Consider the following 17,933-nt stretch of genomic DNA (forward strand, 5'->3'; position numbering starts at 1 on the left):
GAAAAATTCGTAACCCGGCGCATTCGTATCCCGGGGTACCACTGTACAATCATGCACACAGTTCCAGTGAATCTAACCTGCTGAAGGCAGGTCTTTTGTACAGGACAGACTTCAGTTTGTACTATGCAGAATAACACACTTCATCCTATGATGACATACTCGACAGAGAACCTAAGCAGGAAAGGACTTCCTTTGAAATTTCTCACTGGGGGCATTTTACTGAGTCCTCTGTTGAGACTAACCAGTATCCATGTTTGTTTCTTCTACAGTACTAGTACTCTAAGAGGTGGTTCAGAGACTGATGTTGGCCCATGACGAATCTCCAGGACAGAGAGAAACAGATGTATCACACTGAGAGAAAATCCCTGCCATTCTGACACATCAGATAGTGTAAGAATTAGTACTATATAGTATGTAGCTTGGCTCACTTCTTTAAGCTTTTTGAAATTATGGTTTTTGTGCTGTGCCTGTGACTTGATTTTTGTCATATGTGGTGGCTGTTAGCCCTGTTTGGATAACATTCAACTACATGAAAAATGAGACGTTGGTCTTGGCAGCTAGTTCTACATGATGTCTGAGTCACATTTTGGATGAGTAAATATGTTGGGAACACAAGCATCCTCAATGGCATGACATAAAGCATGCTGGTATTATCAGTACCACAGTGCCCCTTTTGATGGAGGGCACTGTTCCCTTTATGGACAAATGCTATTCCATAGTCAATCTGAAAACAAACCTGCCAGTCCAGTCACTATTGTGCCATACTGTATTGTTGAAGGCAGTATTGAAGCTGAGGATCAGTAACATGCTCAAGGTTTCCAGTGAATGTATGGCTGAGGTGACCATTAAGAACGATATGCAGTCAAGTTAAAATGTGTCACACTATTTCCCAATGTGCACTGTCACCAAGTATTTCTTGTGCAATGGTCCTTACCATTTCAATTTATCATTAGCTCCCGATGAAAATGTTGAGCTTTTGATGACCTCGCCCATTTCCTCCCGGCAAAAGCTGAAATTGTTGATGGTCCACATGTAGGAAAATTTGACTACTTTAATCTGTAAAAACCAAAAGGGGTGAGGGGGGACCCAGAAATGCATGTAGACAGGTAGGAAGAATAAGGTGACTGAAAGACTCAAAAACTGAAATCAAAATCATGGTGGTGATGGTGTTGGGGGTAATCTTTCATATATATTACAGAATGGTTTACAGTTAAGCAATCCTGAAAATTTCTGTTGTTTTTATAAGAACCTGGTATTCCAAGAATATCTGTTCTGTGCCAGCCAGATACTATAGATTGCCATGTTTGTCCTTCACAGGCAGAAGTGGGTGAAAACATTGGCCTGTGAGTCTTATGTTCTTAACCAAAGTCAAGGGAGTGAAGCCATGACTATTCAGCTGGTACACATGGCCTACACTAATTCACCATGAAAGAGATGTGTATTTTTCTTATTTACATCCACAGGATCTCAAATCTGTTGTGCACAGTTGGTTGTTGTTGTTTTTAATGAATGCTTAAATTCTCAGAATTCAACTGCTGGATTCATGCAACTGGGAAATGTAGACTCATGGCTCCACCACAATTTTTAAAAATATATATATTAAGACCTATACAGTGGTGCCTCGGGTTACGAAAATAATTCGTTCCGCGGCCGCTTTCGTAACCCGAAAAGCCTTCGTAAGCTGAAAACCCATAGGCGCTAATGGGGAAAAAAGCCGCGGCTCTGCCGCGGCTCCATTTAAAATAGCGCCGGAGTTTTTTCGTAACCCGAAAAAACTTTCGTAACCCGAAACAATAAATCCCTATGGGATTTTTTCGTATCCTGAAAAATTCGTAACCTGGGTATTTCGTATCCCGAGGTACCACTGTACTTACCTGCTCCTACTTTCCATCCTAAAGTTTCTTCCCCCATTTCCATGAAGGAGCAGCCACAGGATCAGTGCCTGTACTATGGTTTATCAATTCACACACACATCAAAACATACTCAAACTATGGTTTTTGATGCATGTTTGTGGGAAAGTACCATGCAACTATGGTTTGCAGATTAAAACTTCATATTAAACTAGGGCAGGCAACGTCTGCAGCAAGTAAAATGGACTTTAGCAAAAGAAATGGGATTATGAGGCTGTGGATAGGAAGCTGAAGGGTCTGGATGCATGGGCAGGTGGAATTGTAATTGGTTGACCAACCAAACCCAAAGGGTACTCAACGATTTTTGTTTGTTTGTCTATACTTGGCTCTTCAGCCAAAAGGCTATCAGAGCACCTTACAAATTGTTAATTAGACATTTCCCTGCCCTCAGGCTTACAATCTAATGAGACAAGACACAAAAGGAACGGCAGTGGGGAAGGGGGAAATCCAGCAGATCTTCTCTCCCTCTGATGCCTGAACTTCATGGCTCCTCATCATGGAAAAAAGTGACTAGAGGGGTGCCACAGGATTGTGTCCTGGGCCACAGGCTGAACGTTAGTCAACAATGTAATGAGGCAGCTTTAATAACCAATGTAATTCTAGGGTGCATCAACAGTAGTATAGTGTTTAAACTTTTTAATGCAATACAGATTACAAGTGCCTTCTAAAAAGAGATCTTCCCTCTTATCACCTAAAAGAGGAAGCCTAATTGTTCCTTTGAGATGTTTTTCTTCACATGCAACTGTATATGAAGATATTGCTGTTGTGTCCCTTCAAGTCGTTTCTGACTTATGGTGACCCTACAGCAAACCAATCACAAGATGTACTTTATCAATATATTCATTAAGATGTCTTTAATCAGCTATGTAATCAAGACTTCTTCATAAATCTGAGGACCACATTTGAAAGAGACTGAAGAACCTACCTGTGAAGACCAGGCTGGTATTTTCAAGTTCTTCCTGTGGCACCTTGAAGCTGAAGGACTCATTGTAGAATGGATCAATTGTGGCCTTCTTGCAAGAGGTCTTCTTGGTTTTTGCCAGTTTTAACCCATGAACAAGCTGGATTTTTACAAAAGGATCTGGAAGAAAGATGAGCACAATTCCAAATGTGCAAATGGATTTTCATTAGCTGGATGTCTGCTTCAAATTGTGTCCAGTTCCCTAAGTGTTTATTAGTTTTGAGATTGGACTTTTCAGTATCTAATGTAATTTGTATTAATCTAGATGTCTGAGCTGTATTAGATTCTTCATGATTAATTTCCCCATCAGATCTCCTACCTTTTTCTGATGTTATATTTCTCCCTGTTTTGCAAAGCTTTTTTTGGAGCTCCAGATGCTTCCACCTTTGAGTTTTTCCTTTTGCGACCCTTCTTTGAGCTTATTGCAGATCTGTACATGATATCCTTGTCACTTTTCAAGATAGGAGTTGTTATCAAAGAGGATTTATCTTTAACGGTAAAATTTGTAAATGGTATGGCTGTATTTTACCATGCCATCAAACTAACCTAGTTGGGGACTAAAGTCTAATGAAGTTACCCCAACCAGTTGCATCTGATTAATGGCACTTTGTAGTTTAACACTTGCTTGGACAGGGGATATGACTGGTTTTGAACTAATATGTCTTGAATGTGGTGCTCTATTACACAATATGATAGAGTTGTTTGCGAGGTGATGATGGCAGCCTACTCATTGTTGTGTGTTTACCTGATAGTGCAGTCCTATCCTTACTTTTTATCCTTACTTTTTATAAACTATCATTTGTTCATATTCTCCAATCTGCCTGTATATGAACCTATGGTATAAAACTAAGTTATGTTTCAAACTGGAATTTTGTAATTGTGCTGGTCAAATGGCTGTAATAAAGTTTAATTTAATTTAATTGTGTCCAGTTCTGGGCACCACAATTTAAAAAGGACATTGAGAAACTGGAGCAGGTCCAAAGGAGGGCGACTAAAATGGTGAAGGGTCTGGAAACCATGCCCTACGAGGAAGGACCTAGGGATCTAGGGATGTTTAGCCTGGAGAAGAGATGGTTAAGCGGTGATATGAGAGCCCTTTTTAAATATTTGAAGGGATGTTATATTGAGGAGGGAGCAAGCTTGCTTTCTGCTGCTCCAGAGACTAGGACCCAGAGCAATGGATGCAAGCTGCAGGAAAAGAGATTCCACCTCAATATTAGGAGGAACTTTCTGAAAGTAAAAGCTGTTCGACAGTGGAACAAACTCCTTCGGAGTCTCCTTCCTTGGAGGTCTTTAAACAGAGGCTGGATGGCCATCTGTCAGGGATGCTTTGATTTAGATTTCCTGCATGGCAGGGGGTTGGACTGAATGGCCCTTGCATTCTCTTCCAACTCTATGATTCTATAAGGCACACGAGAAGAACCTTCATCCTGTGTTCATAATATTGGCTACAGGTGAACCCAACTGGCTTGTGGGGGCTTCAGCAGATGCCACTCCTCAAATTCCACCCCATTCCTGAAGTCTAAGATCCTAATAATCCCAACCTGTCTTGCTTGCTTTTCTAACTGGGAAGGTGAGTGTTGGGAAAATCCCACTGCCATCTCCATTTATAGAGGTGGGGGCTTGGAAGGAAAGCTTTCTCCATCTAGGCTCCTTGTCTGGTCCTGGGAGAACACTACAGCCTCTCCCCAGGCCCAAAGCCTTCCTTTATCTTACAAATTCTCTTCTCCAGTAACACCCTCCTTATTTCCAGCAGTCCTACCAGGAGGTGAGGCATGGTTGGGAAAAACTAGGAGAAATTATGGATAATATTAAGATATAATCCTGCGCAGAGGTCTTATTTCTGCTTGGGGGCGAGGAGACGGAATCAAGAGAGAAACGTTCTCAAGAAAAGCATATGTTCTCAGAAACAGCTCAACTCTGTTTGGTATTTGAAAGCTGCCATGTTCCATACCTTCCTGGAAGCATTCAATGACTCACTCCTGTTCCTCATCAGCAGAGGTCAAAATGTATGCTGTTTACCTTCAGTGGAGGAACAAATTAAAATGCCAGCTTGCTTGAGGGAAAGCCACACATTGATCTTTTGGATAGAAAGCAAATACTACTCAACAGAAACAGCAGCTGAAGAGAGCAGGAAATACTATTACAATGAAAGGAGACAGACTGGCAGGGAGTCTGCATGACAATTACAGCAATTTGATAACTTTTTAACCATCATGGCTTCATTCTATGGAATCCTGTGATTTGTAGTTTAGTGAGGCCTTTAGACTTCTCTAACTACTCTAAACAAATTAAAGTCTCCAGGGCCAGATGAATTACATCTAAGGCATTAAAAAAACTGGCAGAAGTAATTTCAGAAGCACTGTTAATAATCTTTGTGAATTCCTGGAGAACAGGAGAAGTGCCAGCAGACTGGAGGAGGTCATATGTTGTCCTCATCTTGTAAAAGTGAAATATATATATTTGAGAGTCACAAACTTGATAGATGATGGAAATGCTAATGGAAGTAGTGTATCTTGATTTCAGTATGGCCTTTGACAATTTTCCTCATTTTGCCCTTGCAAAAAAAGGCAGTAAAATGTGACCTAGACAATGCTACTGTTAGGTGAGTTTATAATTGGTTGACCAGCCAAACCCACATGTAAGAGCTGTTTGACAGTGGAACATGCTGCCTCAGAGAGTAGTGGAGTCTCCTTCTATAGAAATGTTTAAACAGAGGCTTCACTGTTCAGAGTGCTTTGGTTGTGTCTTCCTACATAGTAGGAGGTTGGACTGGATGGCCCTTGCAGTCTCTTCCAGCTCTATTATACTATGATTTTATGACTTCCCTGCTTGAGAGCTCTAGTGTATTCCCTTGAGCAAAAGCATCAGAACTCTCCAATAGAGAATTCCAAGGATCTTACCAACTACAAATCACAGGATCCCACAGGATGGAGACAGAACAGTTAAAACTAGTATCAACATGGTTTAACAGTGCAGTGTAGGTACACTCTGAGGAATGATTTACATGCTACATAATATAACATGTGCAGAATAATCCTGAATTTGATCAGAAGCCCACTGCACACATTGAGACACGGCAAGCACTCTGGAGAGCTCTGAATGAGCAACCAGACTGAATGGAATCTTGAACTGAAGGCTTCAATTATCTCAATGGAGAACTTCAAGTATTAAAGGAGCATACCTTGCTTGGAACATAGCATACCTGTTCACCCTGGTTAATTCCTAAATGGAAAGGTGCCACCTTGATGATAGGCGGCCAATCACACCTACCTTGCACACTTTACCTCTATTCAATGTCTGGTTCCCTTCTTTTCTTTAAGCCAACCACCCAAAACATCTTTAAAACTCCTCCATATTTATATTTATCTGATCATATTTTAAATAAGCATTTTACTCTTTATCTTTCCATTGTCTTATTAGTAAGATATGTGCATTTTAAAAAAAATATCAAAAGACTAAAACAACCATCAATACCCACAGAAATGATTTGCTAATGGTATTTTTCATTCATAATAAATGCAGAGTCGTCAATGTCTCCACAGCAGATGCTGAAACCTTCCTGGAAACCTGATCTTTCCATTCTGGCTGCTCTGTTTCCCTTCCTTCAAGAAGAGTGGTGAGGAAAAGACATCATCTGTAGATGCATAAGGTTAAGCCTTGGCTCAAATCAGGACATGAATAGATACATCTTTAGGGTTGAGGCTTTTCCTCAGAACTACTTTAGAGACTCCACTAAATCCTAACATGCTGCCTCATCATGGTGTCATGACAGAGCAAGGTTCTTAAAGGATATACCAGTGAAACATATATTCTGGTAAGTTCTATAAAGCTGGTAAGGCTTTCAATATAGCCCTGGAAGTAGGCAGTGTGTACAGGCTAAGTACAAAGGCTCAGCACCAGGATGGCCACCAAGTGACAAATGTGACCACAACAAGTAGCCATGGAATAGTTGCCATCTGCATCAGTGGACAAGGCTACCCATATAATTGAAATCAAAGATCTTCAAAATACAGTGCGCCTGTACCATACGCGGGCACACTATACGCAGCTTACAGCTTACGCGAAAGCCACACAGCGGTAAAAGAAATGGCGCATGCACTGCCGTGAGCACATGCCCCATTGTGAGCATACACTGATTTTCCTTTATGCGGGGGGATCTGGAACAGATCCCCCATGCAAGAAAAGGGCCCACTGTACTGTATTTTAGAGACTTCAGTTCCTTAAATATCAAGCTCTAGTCCTTTGTTAAAGCTTCCACATCTTCCAAATACTCCATGACCTTAGTGCAGGCATAGAAGGCATGCTTACTATACCACCAACTATGCCTAACCCTATCTAAAATCAGCACCCTTCTAATAACATGGGCTTCCAAAGTATGGAGCTGAAATTGTGGAATCTGCCAGCTGTATGCTGTACACATGTAACTATGCACAGTGCGCCACCAATAATGGATGCTGATCATTCAGAACAAAGCATAGGCCTGTACCTGAACCTTGACTCATATCTGTCTGAAGCAGCTGTTTTGCTCTAATGATGTCTACATTCAGTCTTCCTGCACTAGGAAGGTAATTCAATGACAGCAGGAGTTCTCCCAGCTCAACTTCATTCTGCAAGAGAAACATGCAAGATAAATCAGATGATACCAAACTAGGAAATATAGCTAATAATCCAGAGGACAGGATCAGAATTCATAATAACACTAATAGATTAGAGAATTTGGTCAAAACTAACAAAATGAATGTCAACAGGGAGAAATGTAAGGCACTAGACTTAGGCAGGAAAAATGAAAGGCACATATATGGAGGCTTGACAATAGTACATGCAAAGGGGTTCTGGGAGTCTTAGTAGACTACAAGCCAAACGTGAGTTAACAGTGTGATCCAGCAGCTGAATCTTGAACTGAAGTGTAGTGGGAATGTGGTGTCTAGATCGAGGGAAGTAATAGTACCACTCTATTCTGCTTTGGTCAGATCTCACCTGGAATACTGAGTCAAGTACTGGGCACTGCAATTCAAGAGGGATATTGACAAGCAGGACAAGCTGGTTACCCTCTGGAGAGGAGGGTAACCAAAATGGTGAAAGGTCTGGAAACTATGCCCTATGAGTTAGAGACTAAGACATGGAGCAATGGATTCAAACTACAGGAAAAGAGATTCCACCTGAACGTTAGGAAGAACCTCCTGACAGTAAGAACAATGAAGCATGCTGTCCTAGAGTGCGATGCAGTCTCTTTCTTTGGAGGTTTTTAAACAGAGGCTGGATGGCCATCTGTTGGGAGTGCTTTGATTGCTTGTTCCTGCATGGCAAGAGGTTAGATGTGAATGAAATAGTAATAGGTTTTCTGTACCTCTTAACAATGCACTTAAGCAATCCCTAAGCGTTTTACAATGTGTAAGCTAATTTCCCCCAACAGGATGGGTACTCATTTTAGCAACCTCAGAAGGATGCCAGGTTGAGCCCTGGCTGGTATTGAACTCACAACCTTGTGGTTTGTGAGTGAGTGGTTGCAGTACAGGCATTTAATCAATGTGCCGCATGGCAGCCTTCCAACTCTAGGATTCTTTAAGGACTTTATCACACGTCAACCTATGTGCTTCGATCCCAAAAATGGTTAAAGTGCTGGAATCCCACAAAAGCAAGCCCATTTGCTATTGGAGGACCCTGCATTGGGACCACTTTAACCCTCCAATTTTCCCTCGTGTGAAAGAGTCCTAAGAGTCTCTTCCAACTCTCTATGGACAATATCACATGGGGCAAAATTGGAAGTTTAAAGTGGGGCCAATGCAAAGTCATCCAGGGTTTAGGGACAAATTCGCAGCTGCTTTTCACATGACGCTGCATGCAATCAGAAGAGAATCCAGGGAGAATGTGAGGTCAATCAGGAAATAAGAAAATTCGCAAAACTACTGGATTTACGTGTCCATTTTGCTTCCGAATTGCCTCCCTTCAAGCAATGCCAGCCATTTGGAAAGCAAGCCTCAGATGACTTTGTTTCCCAGGGTGCCTTTCTGTGTCAAATTACCAACTTCAGGATCACTACTGGCCATATTGGCTAGGTAATCTGAGAGTTGTGGTCACAGAAAACTTCTCCAAGCTCTATATTATCTATCCCTGCAATGTAGATAAGGAGAATGAAACTAAGGACATTATCACACGGGAGGAATTTCTCTTAATTTCGAATGAAAAGAATGTGGGGCCAGAACACATTTATGTGAATTTGCTAGTTCAGCGAATTTACATGAATTCGAATTACGTTCGGACTGACTTCCTATCGCCCGAATTTGCATGTGGTAGTCTATCACGCAATAACGTTAAACCCCATAATTGTGTTCGGATTGCCATTGGATTATACAGTACAGTACTTCCAATTTCCCTTGTCTGGTAACATCCTAAGAAAGAGCAGCCTGCTTGGATATTCCTACTGGGAGAGATGTGCTTTGAACTGGGTGGTTTGCAGCTTTACATCTCAGCCACTACACCAGAACTCATTGCATTGCTGGTTCATATTGACTTGTCCCTGCAAGAAGCCTCCTTAAACAGATATTTACCAGGTCCCCAAAGGCCATTAGAACTCTCATCAGAAGCAAAGGCCTGTTACAAACGGGCATAAAAGTACGTCCTGGGGATGTACTAGGGTTAGAAAGGGGCGTCACTTCCTGACGCCCCTAACCCTAGTACGGACCCAGTCTGTACAAAATGGCGGCGCCCATTCCACACGGGGGCCGCCATTATGACGTCACGAACGCGCCGCCTCCAAACGAGGTGGCGTGGACATGACATCGTCACGCCATGCAAGGGCGCCTGGAGCGCCCTTTCCGCGGCGCGAGAAGGAGCTCTGAAATGGAGCTCCTTCTGAGGTTTGCGTCGCTGGCGCAGCCTTTAGACAGCTGCGCCAGCGAAGCAGAGGAGAAAGGGGCTGAGCGGCCCCTTTCCCCTCCTCCCCGCCATCGCCAGGTGTCCTTGGGGCTTGAAGCCCCAAGGACACCCCTTTCCAGGCCGCAGGGAAGCGGCAAAAGGCTGCTTCCCCGCGGCCTGGAAAGCAGCGGATCGGGTCCTCGGAGGCTGCCGTTGTGGCAGCTGAGGCCCCGATACAGCGGGGAAAGGACCACTTACAGGCCGCCCCAAACGGGTAGTCTGTAACGCGCCTATGATGACTAAACTGAGGCTATCATATTTTGGAAGTATCGTCAGGTGAAACTACTAATTGGAAAATACCATAATGGTAAGGTGGAAGGCATAGAAAAAGAGGAAGATCAGAATACAAGTGGATTGACTCAATCAAGAAAGTAATTGTCCTGAGTTTGTAAGACCTGAACAGGGCAGGTGATGACAGGGCTCTTGGAGGTCTCTCATTGATAGGGCCACCTATGATGAAGCAAACAACAACAACAAACTCCAAAGGGCCATATAAGTGTCCTTAAGGAGGACATTCCAGAACTTCAAGGCAACAACCTGAAAGCCCTTATTTTTGGTACCCACCCGCTGGAAGTCAGTTAATGTCAGATCATACCACATATGTGAAAGGAAATAAAACAAAACAACTGGGACCCCTAGGGAGTCTACTGACATATCAACAAAACATTACCTGAGAACTAGGGACCAGAGCCTTCCACCAATGCCCACCTTTGACAAGATCCACATCGCTCAAGGGCATGGATACTTTCCCAATGACGCAGTGGCGTGAAAACTTGTCAAAATCTACTATGGTCAAGAGCAAAGTCCTCCTCTGGGCTTCTAAAAACAGGATGTCAAAGGTGTACCTCTCCTCGAACACTGGGTTTTGGGTTTTCCGCTTCACCCCAGTCTGCTTGGAGTTTTTCTGGTCTGGCAACAGACAAATTTTGACATATGGATTTGAATGTGCCATGTCCTGTCTTGAACCATCATAGGAGATTGGGGGAGGCAGGTCCTTTGCCTCAATTACCCTGACTGTGAGGCAATTGTGTAAGAGGTCATACTGCGTGCTAAAGTGCAGCATACCCAGCTGGTACTTCATCAAGATCTCCTCATCTGTCAAGGAGTCCATGTCGTCACTATTTGAGTCAAGGGAATACAATCGTGGTTCAAATTTCCTAAAATAGTCATCAGGAGTATGTGTTTTCCTAAGGATGCTTGGCTGAACAATTTCCTTTTTGGCTCCTATAATGCCAAACTCAATAGGTTTGAGGTCAACAAGAGGAGAACTTGGTAGCCTCAGCTCAAGACCTATTCAAGAGAAACAAAGGACAAATGTTACAGATAGCACAACATTACATTTGTTCATTTATTTAAGATGTGTATACACCCACCGTGTGGCAATGGCCCTGGGGAAAATATGAATACAAAACAACTCTATGATGCTATATAACATACTTGAGATTCGTCTTGTCAGGCTGTAAGTGGATCGAGATGTATCTGTAGAGGATCGTCTTCTACTTAGTGAAACATCCTGAGGAGTTGGAGGAGGCTCACTTGCTGTCATGTTGTCAGAGTCACCATCTTTGTCCTCATTTCTGTTGCTTATTCTGTTGAAATGAAATTGACTTTGTATTTCAGAGTCAGCTAGGAAAATTATCACAGGCATCTGTTACTGTCTCCTGTGTGGACTTTAACTTACACAACACTATGGCACCAAAGTGACCCCCAGCCTTGAATACCTGCTGCCACTACAACACCATCTATCTCAACTTAACCACTCCAACAGGACTATCACAGCATTCGCAGTTATGTTAGTGAATTGCAGGAATAATTTATTAAACAGAAGTCCAACATACAGTTAAAGAGTACTTGGTGTACAGACTCATGATTACAGAATTTCAAGGCTTCATTGTTATTATTTAATTCATCTAAATCCTGACTCTAACACAGGTGACTGACTCTTTCCATCTCTCTTCATAATCACAGTGGAAACTAACTATCCTAACTGAACCAAAACATACATTCCTTCCCTTCACTATCTCATCTCTCACTCTGCTCTTTGCTGTCTCTTATCTAACCACTGTTCATGTATTCGACTATATGAATTTTGTCATGACTCAGTTTTGGGGGTCAATTTTTTAACTAAAATTTCTAGACTTATTCATGGGTATATTCAGTAACCCTAATGTATGTCTCTAACTATATAATCCTTTTGCATAATGATACTAATGGTTCCGAACCTGTGGGTCAGGACCCCTTTGGGGGTCGAATGACCCTTTCACAGGGGTCACCTAAAATCACTGAAAAACACATATTTGCATGTAACAATGAAAATAATATTATGATTGGGGGTCACTACAACGTGGGGAACTGTATTAAAGGGTCGCAGCATTAGGAAGGTTGAGAACCTCTAGACTAACATGGCTATGAAGCGTTCCCATCGGGTTCCAGAGGGTGCCATTTCTGAGAATGGTTTCGAAACAGTTCCCAGAAATGGCGTTGAATGGCACCCTCTGGAACCTGATGGGAACGCGATAGGAATGCTCGACGGTGGCGGTGGCATTCCCTGTGCGGTAAACTAGTGTTCTGGGCCCCATCGGGTTCCCATCACACTCCGTGCGCGGCCCTGCTCGTGCACGTTAGAACGCATTGGGGAACGTTTTATGCACGGTGCGGTAAACTTCACAGTCTCCAAGTCTAATTCCTATCTCAGTCTTAAAATTGCACTTAAACAATCAGTCCATCACCCCATGTTCTCCTTTTCTCCCAACAAAGTACTTACCATATTACATATACTGTATGTCACATACATAACCATACTTTACCATAATTTCTCTAATAAATACAACTTTTTTTTTTTTAAGTGTATAACATCAATTTCCAACAACAGATTAATCTAGATGCATACAAATGCCTGTCTACTCTGGAACTTTCCCTGTACCTTCTTATTTACACTGAAAATCTGGAGGCAGGTGCTTTGTTTTATTTTCTAAATGTGAGTGCCTTAGTTCTAATAAATATTAATACTACTCATTTTGCAAATCTGTCTGCCTTCCCCACAAGAGCCATTTTTGCTTTCACAGTTAAAGCAGGATACATTTGAAAGTCGAAATGAAAGAGAAAACAATAAATTACATTTGCAGAACATGTCAGAATCTCTTACTTCATGAGTGGCCAAGATTCAAAAATATCTATTATCACAGCTCGATTTTTACGTAAAGCCATACAGTCAAGAGTTAGATACATGGGGTCAATTGGGATAAATTGCAGAGGTGATGAAGAATCCTTATGTGTGATGCTTCATGTTCAATTTTATTACTTTATGTATTATCATCTTAATGCTGTAATACATTCGTTTTTATTTTTTTTACCCATTTTTGTATCATAGATTTTTATGATCAGTTTTATGATTATGTCACATTTTTAGGTACTGTACTTCTAATGTACTTACGACACCCATACAGTACTCTATATACATTTCAGATTCTGTGTTATTACATTTTAGTTCTGTCCTCATTGCTATAGAATTTCTATAAGATTTTATAGTGTGTTTTACCTGCTTGTTATTTTGTGTTGTTTTGAAATGGCCTAAGGGCTAATCAATAAACATTTCTTCTTCTTTACAGAACTTTAACCCTTTTTATATGAAACTCCACTGCCCAATACCCTTTCATGCACAGAGAAAGAGTACTGTACTTCTCTACTAAAGGCTCCCTTAAGTTACACCTTTATTAATCAGTCTGCGCCATCATTTCTGACATATTTGTATGTACAATAATCACTTTGTTTAAGGAAAAGTGGGGAAAGTGACAGTCTTGGGAGTTCTTAAAACAAATAGCAGCAAAAGACGTATGTAGAAGTCTAGTGTGTGATCCTGCAGCTGCAGGACCTCAGTAAGGCAAAATACAATCTCCAACATTTTCAACTGTGTCTCCTTTCACAGGATTTACTGCTTCTTGGCTTAAAATCCTGCACAATATGCTAAAATGACAGCCATCTTAAAAAGAAAAACTCCTGTTGAGTGGGAAGACTAAACTGGATCCAAGAGGAATCATTTAAAAGATGTCAGCTAGCAAAGAGGACAGCAAGTTAAAGCAAGGGAACAAGAGATTTCCTTTCATCAAGACTTATAGTTATTTTCCTCTTCTAAATTTTGGTTCTGTTTAGATAAACACCCTGGTCCTTTTGTTTGCTTGTAATGTGAAAGAAAAAAATCAAGGTGTATTTTCACAGAGCATGAATCATTTGCTTTTCGCCATGCCCGCATTGGACATTTTGTACAACTGTAATCTGTAGAATGGAAAAGCCCCTACTAGTCTTTGTAAAAAGAAAATTAATAAGAATTTTTTACTCAACAAGGCAAGAAAGCAAACATTAGAGAGGAAATGACAGGAAGGTGTGGTTGCCATGTGTGCTAAGTCAACACATTTAGATTTGTCGCAGGAAGACAGGCAAAGTGCCAGTGTTGTACAATGCAATCCTTATATTCTTGTCTGATGCTGGAGATGAAAGTTATCAAGAACATCATCTGGGTGAGAAATAAAGTGCATCTGGATCAATTGGTTGAAAAAGAATAGAAAAAAATAAAAATAATACATAAAGCCCGCCCCCCCTCTCTCTCCGATTTCTGATAATGGCTAGGTCTCTCCATCCTTTTTAAATTACAACCCTGGCAGCCCTAGAGTCCTCTTTTACATTTTAAAACATTTTCCTAGGAGGGACAGGGTTTTTGAGCAACTCATAGTTGCAAAAACAACTTTCCTTTTTTGTGGCCGGATCTATTGTTTATTTACCTGTTTGCAAATATTCATTTACCACTTATATCCAAAGTCTGTGAACATCTAGAAGTCTGTGAACATCTAGAAGGCAATGCCATAATCACAAAAAGTCAGCATGGGTTTCAGAGAAACAAGTAATGCCAGACAAATCTGATCTCTTTCTTTGATAAAATTACCAGCTTGGTAGATGAAGGGAATGCTGTGGATATAGTATATCTTGATTTCACTAAGGCCTTTGACAAGGTTCCCCATGACATTCTTGCAAACAAGCTTGTAAAATGTGGGCTAGACAAAGGAACTGTTACATGGATCTGTAATTGGTTGACCGGCCGAACCCAAAGGGTGCTCAACAATGGCTCCTTTTCATCCTGGAGAAAAGTGACCAGTGGGGTCCCACAGGGCTCTGTCCTGGGCCCAGTGCTATTCAACATCTTTATCAATGACCTGGATGACAGAATTGGGAGCATACTTATCAAATTTGCAGATGATACCAAATTAGGGGGAATAGCTAATACCCCAGAGGACAGGATCAAGATTCAAAATAGACTAGAAAGCTGGGCCAAAGCTAACAAAATGAAATTCAACACGGAGAAATGTAAGGTATTGCACTTAGGGCGGAAAAATAAAATGCACAGATATAGGATGGGTGACACCTGGCTGAATGAAACTACGTGTGAAAGGGATCTAGGAGTCCGAGTAGACTACAAGTTGAACATGAGTGAACAGTGTGATGTGGCAGCTAAAAAGCCCAATGCTATTTTAGGCTGCATCAATAGAAGTATAGTGTCTAGATCAAGAGAAGTAATAGTGCCACTGTATTCTGCTCTGGTCAGGCCCCACCTAGAATATTGTGTCCAGTTCTGGGCACCACAATTCAGAAAGGACATTGAGAAACTGGAGCGTGTCCAAAGGAGGGCGACAAAAATGGTGAAGGGTCTGGAAACCATGCCCTATGAGGAACGACTTAGGGAGCTGGGGATGTTTAGCCTGGAGAAAAGAAGGTTAAGAGGCGATATGATAGCCCTGTTTAAATATTTGAAAGGATGTCATGTTGAAGAAGGAGCAAGCTTGTTTTCTGCTGCTTCAGAAAACAGGACCCAGAGCAATGGATGCAAGCTACAGGAAAAGAGATTCCATCTGAACATTAGGAGGAACTTCCTGACAGTAAGGGCTGTTCGACAGTGGAATGCACTTCCTCGGAAGGTGATAGAGTCTCCTTCCTTGGAGGTCTTTAAACAGAGGCTGGATGGCCATCTGTCAGGGATGCTTTGATTTGGATTTCCTGCATGGCAGGGGGTTGGACTGGATGGCCCTAGTGGTCTCTTCCAACTCTACGATTCTATGATTCTATGATTCTATGCCTTGATTACAGCCTTGATTACAGCCCAATCTGGCCATGGAGGGAGTGATACAGGCCCAGCTCAATCGGGCCTGGCTGAACTAAGAGGAAAAGCTTTCCCTCCAGTCCTTCTGCCATGGTTCAGGCCTCAGAGGAAGAGAAGAACTGCTGGACCTGATCCTCATCCCCACCAGCATTCCCTTATCCTTTTGTGTCATGTCTTTTTAGGTTGTAAGCCTGCAGGCAGGGAACTGTCTAGTTAAAAATAATAATTGTAAGCCACTCTGAGAGTCTTTAGGGCTGAAGGGTGGGGTATAAATACAGTAAATAAATAAATAAAACAAAACATTGGTACAGTGCGTCCTCGCCTCACACGGGGATCCGTTCCGGATCCCACCGCGTAAGGCGAATTCTGCCTATGCTCGAGCCCCATTGGAAACAATGGGGCTCGTGCGCAGCGGCGCGGCGGCGCAAGTGCGCACGGGGCACAACAGGCGCGCGCGCCCATTCAATTGAATGGGACGCGCCTCCCCTTCTGCCCCGCGCGTGCCCCGCTGCTTGAGTACGTATGCTCAAGGCCGCGTATCGCATGGGTGCACTGTACTACTATAATGCACTCTATGTGGGGCTGCCTTTGGAAACTGTTTAGAAACTCCAGTGGGTGCAAAACGCTGCAGTTAGAAGGCTCACTGGGGCCAGTTATAGGGAGCATGTAACTCTCTTGTTGAAACAGCTTCACTGGCTACTGGTTCATTTCTGGACACAATTGTAAGTGCTGGTCATGAACTATAAAGCCTTGTGTGGCTTAAAAGGAAAAGGTAAAGCTCCAGATTATTTGAGAGACTGCATCTCCCAATATAAACTTGCTAGAGCCCTATGAACTTCTGGGGAAGGCTTTCTCTCAGTCCCGCCACCATTGCAGGCTCGCTTGGTTAGGACGTTTTAGTGATGTTTTTTACTTTGTATGTTTTTATTAAGTTTACACTATTTTATCTAGATAATTTTAATTGTTTTAATATTTTTATTGTGATGTTTTATTAATGTTTTATCTTGTGAGCCACCTTGGGATTCTTTTTGGGGAGAAAGGTGTCACAGAAGTGAAATAAAATGTACATATGTTTCGGTTTGTGGACAAATGGGTGCAAAGCTCATAAATGTACAGGGGAAGCAGATTGGTAACACTACATGGATATATGGGGATTATGGTAGTCCTGTCTGCAGAAGTCATGCTTTTAACTTCTTTGGTTACTGAAATAAAGCTTGCTGTTAAAATGCAGAAGACTGAGTTACACAAGTCCCCAACATTTTCTGACATGCATAAAAAGGGAAGAGGTTCAACATGTTCAGAATCTACATCCTGCTCCAACGTGATTTCTAGATACTGGAGAGAGCAGATTTCTTTCATCTTTCGTAGTTTCCACCATAACCTTATATTTATGGAATTACAGTACACCTGCGTTATAAGTGAGTGCGACTTATGTGGCCTTCAGCGTATGCTGAAAGCTGCACTGGAAGAAGCCTCGGCGCACCCTGGAAGGGGTAATGGCACATGTGCGGCACTGCGCCATGGGCACAACCCCCTTTCTTTTGAATGGGGTTCGAGCATATGTGGAAGTCCCCTTACGTGGGGGGATCTGGAATAGATCCCCCGCGTAGGGGAAGGGCCCACTGTATTGATTTAAAAGATGGTTTTATTTTTATTTATTTCTCTATTATAAAATTAAGTAATAGCCAAGCAAGTACTTTAAAAATGAATTGCTTTTTGTAATTAACTTGTGAGTGTATAGAGGGGTATAAGCTTTTTAAGAAAAATAGGTCAAACAAGAAAGGAGGAGGAATAGCACTATATGTCAGAGATATTTACACCAGTGAAGAGATCCAGGACATCAATCATGGAAGCCAGGTGGAGAGCATCTGGGTAAAAATTAAAGGGGAGGGAAACAACAAGGATGTTACGGTGGGAGTCTACTACAGACCCCCAAGTCAGACTGAGGAACTGGATGATATCTTTCTAGAACAGATGGCCACACAGTCAGAAAAGAGA

The 17,933-nt window shown here is 42.1% G+C and overlaps 1 protein-coding gene across 8 annotated transcripts in view; it reads right to left on the reverse strand.

The window, feature by feature from the left end:
• The window catches only part of SYT17 (synaptotagmin 17), a 51,430-nt gene that overhangs the window by 11,692 nt on the left and 21,805 nt on the right, over positions 1 to 17,933 (reverse strand). For all 8 annotated transcript variants that reach the window (XM_042480682.1, XM_042480676.1, XM_042480683.1 and 5 more), the window contains 4 exons: positions 11,228 to 11,379; positions 10,461 to 11,080; positions 7,362 to 7,482; positions 2,837 to 2,992 (listed from right to left, as the gene is read on the reverse strand). In XM_042480682.1, coding sequence (XP_042336616.1) covers positions 2,837 to 2,992; positions 7,362 to 7,482; positions 10,461 to 11,080; positions 11,228 to 11,379 — 1,049 coding nt within the window. The remainder of the gene's footprint in view (positions 1 to 2,836; positions 2,993 to 7,361; positions 7,483 to 10,460; positions 11,081 to 11,227; positions 11,380 to 17,933) is intronic.

The sequence above is a fragment of the Sceloporus undulatus genome, chromosome 8, assembly GCF_019175285.1.
Source record: "Sceloporus undulatus isolate JIND9_A2432 ecotype Alabama chromosome 8, SceUnd_v1.1, whole genome shotgun sequence".
Classification (NCBI taxonomy): Eukaryota; Metazoa; Chordata; class Lepidosauria; order Squamata; family Phrynosomatidae; genus Sceloporus; species Sceloporus undulatus.